Here is a 9,194-nt window from a genome sequence, read left to right as displayed (position 1 = left end):
TTACATAGAATATTGAAAAATAATAAATTATATAGATATATGATGTTGCACTATTGTTTTTCAAAAATGATGACATAAATTTAAACCAAAAAGCATTGAAACGCAAGAAAAAATGTAAAATATACAATCACATACATTCTAATTATTTTATGAGTACTTTAAATTTTTGAAAATTAAATTCTTTTCAATCTTTTGCCAATGCTATAAAATCTGCAAAGATTAAACTAAAAGCTTCTTTTCATCTAACACATTTTGCTTTTGATATTTCCTTAACCATTTCTTCTGCTATGCATATTTGTGTTGCTTTTAATACACAACCTCAGAGCAGGCCAAATAAAAGAAATAGTAATCAGGAATCATTACTAGGGGAAAGGACCTAGTAGTTGAGCATGTACCAATTGTTGTGAGGGTTGTTGATACCTTTTGTTCCAAAAATTGAACAAATAAAACCTATTGTTTGAAACAAAAAATATCAATTTTTGTTAGGAAATGTACCAATAGTTGTTAGGAAATGTACCAATAGTTGTTAAGAAATGTACTAATATTGTAAAAAGTAACCAATCAGGTGATGCCATGTCAGCTGCACAACTATTGGGGTCTCTTTTGCACGCCTATTGGTCTCACTTTTTTGGGGGGCTGTTTTGGACACCTTGGCAAAAAACATGTTGATGTGGCATCATATTTGATGATGTGGCCCTGAAACCTTAGTTATAAGCAGGGGACTTGCCAAGTAAGCTGCTGTAAAAAATCGGAATGATTTGAAATTTCCAAGTAAGATTTTGAGAAGTGCGAAGTTAGAGTGCACAACTACTGGGTACTTTCCCCTAGCAAATAATCTAAAAAGCTAGAAATATATCCTCTTTTCAACCCTTTGCATAATATTATGCTAAGGTGAATAGCCAGCAATCAAAGGAGGAATCACCCCCTCCCCTCAAAAAAATGAACTCCCCCTCTTTGCCAATCCAGTTTCACACAAACTTCTTGAGCCGATATGGTTGCTTACATGAAAGGGCTTTGTGGGTAGTGTTGAGTTTACTTTAGTGCCTTGATACCTGTTGTAGATTTCCAATTGTTTGAGACATGGATCCCTCCTCAAAAGGAGATAGGGAGCAGGGTCTTTGTGGGTAGTGTTGAGTTTTACTTTTCTGCCCAGATGGTCCTGGAAAAAATGGCATTTGAAGGGTCTGTCGTGCCAAGTGTTAATCCCCTACTATTCTCAAAGTTTGAGGGTAGAATGATTTGCAGCGTCCAATGTTGCTGCATATTCCCCTTACTGGCTGGCCTTTGCCTTCCTCCAATAACTAGAAGCAACTAAAATATCCAAAGTAATATGTCTTCCAATATCGCTGACAACAAGCATGTCTCCTGTGGAAGTCGGGCGCATTTTTTAAAACCTTTGCTCATGCCCAATACTTCATAAGTTCACATTGAAAAAACCCTTGAGAATCGTTCAGAACTCAGGAATTTAACCAAATTTTTTTTGCTTTTTAAAATTTTGCTGGGTCTAAAAATTTCTCTGCCTTTTCAAATTCAATTTCATGCTGAATGTAATTCTATCTTATAATGTAATGTTATTATCTGATCAGGAGCAAAAGATCAAAAGCTCATCTGGGTCAACATTTCAAAACTAGTACTAATGAATTCAATATCTAGAGGTTTTTATAATTTGTTTAGTCGCAGATCATAACATAGCTGAAACCCTCTTGAGAAAATCAGAGACGAGATGTCTCAAGACAGGTTAAATCTAAGGTTTGCATTTGTTATGCAAGAAATGTCTAGGTACAATTGACAAGCAACCGGAAAGCAACTCACATGTCAGCAAGTGTTGTGGAGATTAGTGGTTTTCATCGCACTTAAGATATCTAATTTTTAGGAGTCAAAACAGTCTGCACCTGGAAAAGATCAACATAATATCATCACACCTGCCTTACCAGTTACACCGACGCTACCAGTGATTACACATCTTTAGACATTACAATTTCTGAATCCCAGGATACTATCATAGACACACTTTGTTCCTTGCCTTCATGTTGATAACATTCTTAGATTTCTTCCAGGGATATTCTTCAAATCGGTAGTTTAACTGATGCTTTGATCAACCATATCTTATACTTTTTTAGCTAGCTATTTTAGCATATTACCCAATGATGTGGGAGTTTCCTACTTTTCTTTTATAGTTCATTCCATTAGAAAAAAAATTGATAAAACATTTAATGTTCCTCCTGTGTATTCTAGGTTGGCTTTACTCTTTACACTCCCATTAACATGTTAAGGCCATTTATCAATATATTGATAGCAGGAATTAATTGACTGAGTTCCCATCCATGAACTGCAGCAACTGCTCTAGCATATGCAAGCAAATCCGGCCATTGCTCATAAGGTAATTGGTTGGCTCATAGTCCTCTCCAGTATTGATATACTCTCTCTAATATACATTCAAAGGAAAAAGAAAAAAAGAAAGGATGTAAGCAGGGAGCTGTAACACGAGAAATACGTTTTATAGAAACAGATCTCAAACAAGACTTTTTACTCGCCACTCAAAACGATGATAGATTCTAATAATGCTCATAAGCATCTAAAAAATATGGTATTTTTTCCTGTTTTCTGTTCTTGAGAAAAAGCTTGAAGTTTCTTGTCAAAAGTAAAACCTTAGACAGGTCTCTGAAGCTCAATAGGACTATCATCTTATTCCAACAATGGCACGCTTATTGCAAGGCTTAACAAGCCATTACTATAGTATTTAATTAGAAACAATTGTACAGTGCAATTTACGTTCAAACTTCACACGTGTGCCATTAATCTCTAGCCACCTTAAAAAGAATGACAGAATAGAATAGTTACTAGAATATTAGCTATTTTTAGTGTGTACGGATAAACATCTGTGATCCCTTTCCTATCAAGCATAATTCTGGACTTAGGCATGGAAAATGAGGTACATGAAAAATATGTGGTCCCTTTCTCATCAAGCATAATTCTGGACTTAGCAGTGCACACGCTTGCAAATAACTAATCCATCTCCGATAAAATTTACAGAAAGGAACGTGCTGATTCCCCCAATCAGCTAGGATTTTTCATATTTGTTGAAGCAAGAAGAAGAGGAAACTTAAGGTTTCCATGGTGAAGGGGGTGGGGGAGATAAAGGAAACATGGGTGGAACTGCAGAAAAGAGGGTGTTCTTATCAACTCTGATGTCATCACCTCCTGATAAAGCAACCAAGGCTGCAACCAAGCCAGCATTGCCCGCAATTGTGGGTTCAGTCTGGTTGTAGTTACGACGGATGTCATGGAAACGATCATGTTTATCAGGCCCTCCAACCATAGCTCCTGTGATCACATGTGGATTGGGCTTTGAGCTGTCTCGCCATTTGTACCCTCCTGTGCAGGAATACTTCACATTATTTGTAGGAATAGATGCTGCACGGTGATGCACATGCTTTGGGTAATGGTTCCCATATCCCACAACATAACTCATTTTCTGAGGATTTTTGCCTAAAATGTAGTCCATCTGGAAAACAAAATTGCAATTTTTAGTTAAAACCCCCCACTCACTGGTGAAGGAAATTAAACATAACTAGTATTGCCTAATATTATAAAAACATGTCAATACTATACCTGATATCTTGCAAAATTACGTAGTATTTCCCTAGAAAAGTAGTTTGGACCACAATAAAAGCCAGGGATATCCGCAGTATTAAGATAATCACTGTATACAGATGCTAGAAAAGCAGCATTCACAACATACTGAAGGGGCTGAGGATTTCCATGGTTTAATTGAATCAAACCACCTGCATACAAGAAAATAAGGTTTCAGGTTAGTAGATATAATTATCACAAGCCTTGGGGTTAAAAATTAAAAAGATGAGTAATAGGCGCTCACCTTTTGTTCTGTTGAACACATTGAACAGGGGCAAGTAAGAGCACATTACAATGTTGGTCTGGTTGTGATAGCTTGCCAACAAGTCCTCAAACGGGTAGCCTGGACTTAGGAAAATCCTCAACCTCGTCAGCAAAACCTATCACAAGCATAATCCAGTCGTGTAAAGAGAAATTAGAGTAGACTTGCACAATTGAAAATTATAATTCAAAATGGTGCCCTAAGAAACAGAACCTTAGGAATACCTTTGTAAATGACAGAATATAATTTAACATCTCAAACTAAGTTCACAGACCCTCTAGCAGAAAATATTGATATTATGTGTGAATGCTATGTATAGGATGAGAAGCCAAGGACGAAACATGATATGATTTACTGTATTTGTGTCTCTGGCCTAGGGAAGAATCCAACATGTTTAAGGTACAAGAAATCATAAAAGGGCATTATAGGTTCACTGAGAAGGATACTTTTGCAGCTAAATGTTTATGAAGGACAGATGAGAATCTAAACTTGAGAGAAGAAAAGAGGATAGACTCCCTAAAAGTTAAGGAAGAAAAGAGGATAGACAAGTCGTGAAGAAAGAAAAGAAGAAAATAATGACCTGGTCCTACCATCTACCATTATGTCTAGTCCCACATGATGGTTGATACAATTACTATTTGTAATGATTAGAAGCATTTGCTTGTTTATATAACAGACAACAAACCACAACCTGTGGAAAATTGCATATAGAACTCAGAAGAAATCTTCTAATGAACAATACACAGAGTTCATTGTACAAAACCTAGGCAATGGCTCAGATCGTGAGCCTAGAACATGTAAATAGGTCTGAATTCTCATAGTTTGCAATTTACCATCTGTTAAATAAACAGGTAGAAGTCTTTTTCACTATATACTGTGCTTGTCTGGGCAATCATGTGGATGTAATGTGGTCTAGAACTCTATTGCCTTCTTTTCTTCCTTTATACAGTTTCACATTAAGATTATCAATTTTCCTCCAAAAGGCAATTGTTTTTGGTTAGCAAACATATCGTGGCCTTTATGCCCTGTTTTTATCTAAAACAGGATAACCGCTAGCCTGTATGCCGTGCTACCTGCACTAGTAGGGCATTACCAGTTTTCATCCTAACTTTTCAATCTGTAAATAGAATGCACGGATTTAATTAATTTGTTTTCACTGGTTGAAAGGAATATGAGATTGGTAATCATTCTTTGGTCATATTGGGATGCTGCATTACTCAGATGGATGGCTCTGTCCAAGACTAGGGATGTCAAACTCTTATTTTGGTACGCACCCATTGAACTCCAAGGCCAATAAGATTTGAACTTGGGTCGTTTGCATGGAATAGATGGTCTCAATTATTGTAATGAATGGTCAACAAGTCTCTCGGGTCTGAAGTACAGTGGTAAGAGGGTTGTCCACTAAGGCAATGGCTCAGGTACAATCCAAAATTAGGGAATACGATTTCAGATAGCTTTAAGGTTGAAAGCAATTGATCTACATACATTAAGGCGAGTAACAGATTTAATTATTTTGTGTCTCCCTAGATTGTACAAAACCTTCCATTTTCATTATTTTTCATCGATAAAAATGATGTAAATAAATGAAAAATTTAGATCCAATATGTACCTGGGCACCTGGTAGCTTGTTATCCCAACTGAACACGCCATAATATGGCCCACCTGAAAATGCTCCAGCATGTTTGGCGATTTCCTTATTAGTAGCCAGACGAAGGTAAGAGGAATTCCCTGTGGCAAAATACATCCATGCAGCACCCCAGATAAACTCATCCCAGTACCCAGATGAATTGTAAAATTGTGCAATTTCAAGGTTTCCAGAGCTGTATCTGCTCCTCTGGCCAGCATCCCTCGCGAATTTATAGAGAAGCTCTGCACCTCTCACCAGCTTCTTTGAGTAGGCCCTATCATCATTGAATACAATAGATGCTGCAGCCAGTGCAGCAGCCATCTCAGCTGCCAAGTCGTTGCCTTTGGTGGTTTGAATTACAGGGCGTGGGTAGTCCATGTCTTCAGGCCTCATCCAACAATAATGATCATCTGGAGTTTTTGATCCATTGACTGCATGCCCCACCTATACATAAATAAATCACCACTACCATGTTCAGTTCTAGGGCTGCAGGCAATGAGAATTGATTTTAATTATGTCCATCAGGTAAAAAAAGAATCTGCAATCACATGGTTGCAAAGCCCTACTTTCAAGAAAGGTGTTATTACAAATGTCTATAGAAACAGAAGCAAACAAAAGTGGGGCGTTCTTACACATTTGGGGAAAAAACAAAGTGAAGAAAAATAGAAACACACTTGAACTCCCTGACGCCACTTTTTTCAAGGTTGGTTCTTCCCATTTCAGTTGTGACCCAAAAAGCAATAGGCAATGCAATGAGGTCTTGTGTATGCGATAGAGTTATTGACCTGTGAATAAATGAAATCTATTTTTTCGGCAGCAGAGGCATTGAAGGTCTTAAACATGTAGTCTGTTCCCCATTTGATTAATTCTCTGATGTGGCGGAGCTCTCCAATATCGTCGTACTTCTGTCGGTACTCAATCACACTCCAGCTCAGCATGGTTATGGTAAATGCTCCAGGGAAACCAAACTTGATTTGGTCTCCTGCATCATAGTACCCGCCCACCAGATCCTTCTGAAAGATGAAGATGCCATCAATTAGAAAAACAGAAGAGAATAAAAGTCTCGAGAGAAAGAATTCTTGTCAAAAAAAATAGAGCTGCTTGAGGTTCAGGTTGATATAATAGAAGGCTAAATCACAGTCTTGCTGTTTCTAAGGGATAACTTTTTTAAGTATTTCAATCTGATATTTAGTTTTATAAAAAAGCTTTATTTTATCTTCTAAAAAATTATAAAAAAATTGTTCTGATCCTACAAGATCTATGGGAATATAAATTTATGCTTATTCAGAGTTATATCCAAAATCATATTCCGCCTAAACTCAGAATTGGACCTTTTACAGACCGGAGAGTTTCGTTTACCATTAAACTTCACCGATGACAATCAATCCAAATTGTGTGCTATTCTTAATACAGACTTGTGAGCCTAGAACATGTAAATAGGTCTGAATTCTCCTAGTTTGCAATTTACCATCTGTTAAATAAACAGGTAGAAGTCCTTTCACTATATACTGTGCTTGTCTGGTCAATTGTGTGGGTGTGAGGTGGGCTAGATCTCTATTGCCTTCTTTTCTTCCTTTATACAGTTTCACATTAAGATTACCAATTTTCCTCCAAGAGACATTTGTTTTTGGTTAGCGAACATGTCGTGGCCTTTATGCCCTGTTTTTATTTGAAACAGGGTAACCGCTAGCCTCTCCGCCACACACCCTGTGCCGGTAAAGCTTACCAGTTTTCATCCTAACTTTTCATTCTGTATATAGGGTGCAAGAATTTAATTAAATTGTTTTCACTAAGGGAAAGGAATATGAGATTGAATTATTCTTTGGTCATATTGGGATGGTTCTGTCCAAGACTAGGGAGGTCAAACTCTTGTTTTGGTACACACCCATTGAACTCAAAAGTCCAATAAAATTTGAACTTGGGTCGTTTGCATGGAATGGGCAGTCTCAATTACGCGATTGCGGCCAGCATACTCTTCTCTTTGAACATGAAAGACTGTGCTCCTGCTCTCCTGTTCTGTGAAGTTGTGAACACGCTCAAATGATTTCTTACAACATTAGTGTGCTCTATGAATTTGTCGATCAGGAATCGGTGCCTATTTAAGTATACTTCATTAAGAAAATTAATTTCAAACCAAATTTACATTCATTTGAAAACAATTCGAGGCCGATTCCCGTACATTCAGTTACAGAATTATTTTGGAATTGATTATCTTTGCCAGGTGTTTTCTATTCGTGAACAGAGATGCGATGACTGAGCTGAAACATAAAAAAAGATGAAGATTTGCAACTTGCGTGTTGAGTACGAGTTACAAAAGCAGTTTCTCCTAATTTCAGAATACAATTCAAAAGGATAATTAATATTTGAAATGAGGCGACGGCTCAATTTCTGAAATTATGGAACTAATCACTATGAGTGGCAACAACTTTCAAGTCTGTAATATAAACCATTTTATCAAAAGAGAGAGACGAAAGGCACACCAGGTCCAAGCGGACATTTGGATCCGAAGTCCCGTCTTGTAGGCCAGAGTTTCTTCTCCATGACACACCATTTTTCTTGGGCAAAATTCCTGCTGCAACCAACAAAAATCCCCAAAACATAAGATTTATCAGCCCATTTATCAACTGATAATTAAAAAAACAGAAAGAAAGAAACGATTCAGTGTTAAGGTTTGATGCATACATTTTTGGGCGTTGAAGAATTGAAGTGCTTTGTGAAGAGCGATCGTGTAATTGTCAGGAGGAGGTTCCGCTTGGTGGTGTTTGGGCAGCGTCTTGGCGATGGTGACAGCAAGAGCAGAAACAATGGCGGCCGTGGCAAAGATCCAGAGGAACCATTTCACGATCTTGTAGCTCACCACCACACACCCAAGATCCACATATTTCTTCTTCTTCTGCTCGCCCGGCCCCAAAAGCCAGCTCTGCTGCGTCTCATCCAGTTGCCTCGACAACGCCCCGCTGTCCACTTCTGTTCTGCTCCGATTGTCTTCTGTTGCAGACTCCGCATTGATCTCGAACGCCCCTCCCCATTGATCTCTCCCGTACATTTTCGATCCTCACAACAATTTTCCTCTCACCACCACTTTTCAATTTCCTTCACTGACAGCGTTATAATGTGGCTTCTTTAACATCAACACAAATAGAAAAGTTGTAGACTTGCAGGCCACAGCTCAGCAGAAGGAAACAAAATGTGATGCAGCTTCCTCCTCCTATTTTCATACATTAAGTTGACCCGGCAAATTCATAGACTGATCTCACAGCTGTCTACCGAGATCTTCTCGCGTACATTTCATACTTAGAATATTCAAATATCAGCAGATGTTGCACTGCCTATGCATAGAAAAAGTGTGTAACCGTTGTACTGCCATGCAATTCGCTACATGCTCAGTCAACCATTGCACCACGTAGGGTGATAAAACAACAATGCTTCCTGGCCCACAACAAAACGAGACTCCTCCCTCCTCTCAATTTCTTGTTTTAAATCGCTAACTGGCACAAAACACGAGTTAAATCCATTTGGTTTTTACTTACTAGTGGCGTTGATGTTTTGAATTGCTAACTGGCCCAAAGAGCGAGTTATACTTATTTGGTTTTTACTTACGTCTGGCGTTGATGAAATTGATTTTGAACAATTGTCGGCGAAGGTGACGCCGTGTTTTACTGCACTGATTCA

General features: G+C 38.1%; 1 protein-coding gene across 1 annotated transcript; it reads right to left on the bottom strand.

The window, feature by feature from the left end:
* Positions 1–2,662: 2,662 nt before the first annotated feature.
* On the bottom strand, positions 2,663–8,902 carry LOC131045300 (endoglucanase 25). Its single transcript, XM_057978865.2, has 7 exons — positions 8,205–8,902; positions 8,003–8,094; positions 6,308–6,535; positions 5,505–5,966; positions 3,878–4,013; positions 3,613–3,785; positions 2,663–3,505 (listed from the first exon to the last, which is right to left on the bottom strand). The coding sequence occupies exons 1-7, from the start codon at positions 8,566–8,568 to the stop codon at positions 3,104–3,106; spliced, it is 1,857 nt and encodes a 618-aa protein (XP_057834848.1). The 5' UTR covers positions 8,569–8,902; the 3' UTR covers positions 2,663–3,103.
* Positions 8,903–9,194: the final 292 nt, after the last annotated feature.

Source organism: Cryptomeria japonica, chromosome 3 (genome assembly GCF_030272615.1).
Source record: "Cryptomeria japonica chromosome 3, Sugi_1.0, whole genome shotgun sequence".
NCBI classification, from domain to species: Eukaryota; Viridiplantae; Streptophyta; class Pinopsida; order Cupressales; family Cupressaceae; genus Cryptomeria; species Cryptomeria japonica.
This window is presented reverse-complemented; position numbering and strand designations above follow the sequence as displayed.

Excerpts from the sequence above, each read along its gene's own strand:
- LOC131045300 (XM_057978865.2), bottom strand. The coding sequence starts at position 8,568 with ATGTACGGGAGAGATCAATGGGGAGGGGCGTTCGAGATCAATGCGGAG. Across the intron at positions 6,536-8,002 it reads CAAATGTCCGCTTGGACCTG|AAGGATCTGGTGGGCGGGTA; the intron begins GTGTGCCTTTCG and ends TTCATCTTTCAG. Across the intron at positions 3,506-3,612 it reads GTAATTTTGCAAGATATCAG|ATGGACTACATTTTAGGCAA; the intron begins GTATAGTATTGA and ends TTTGTTTTCCAG.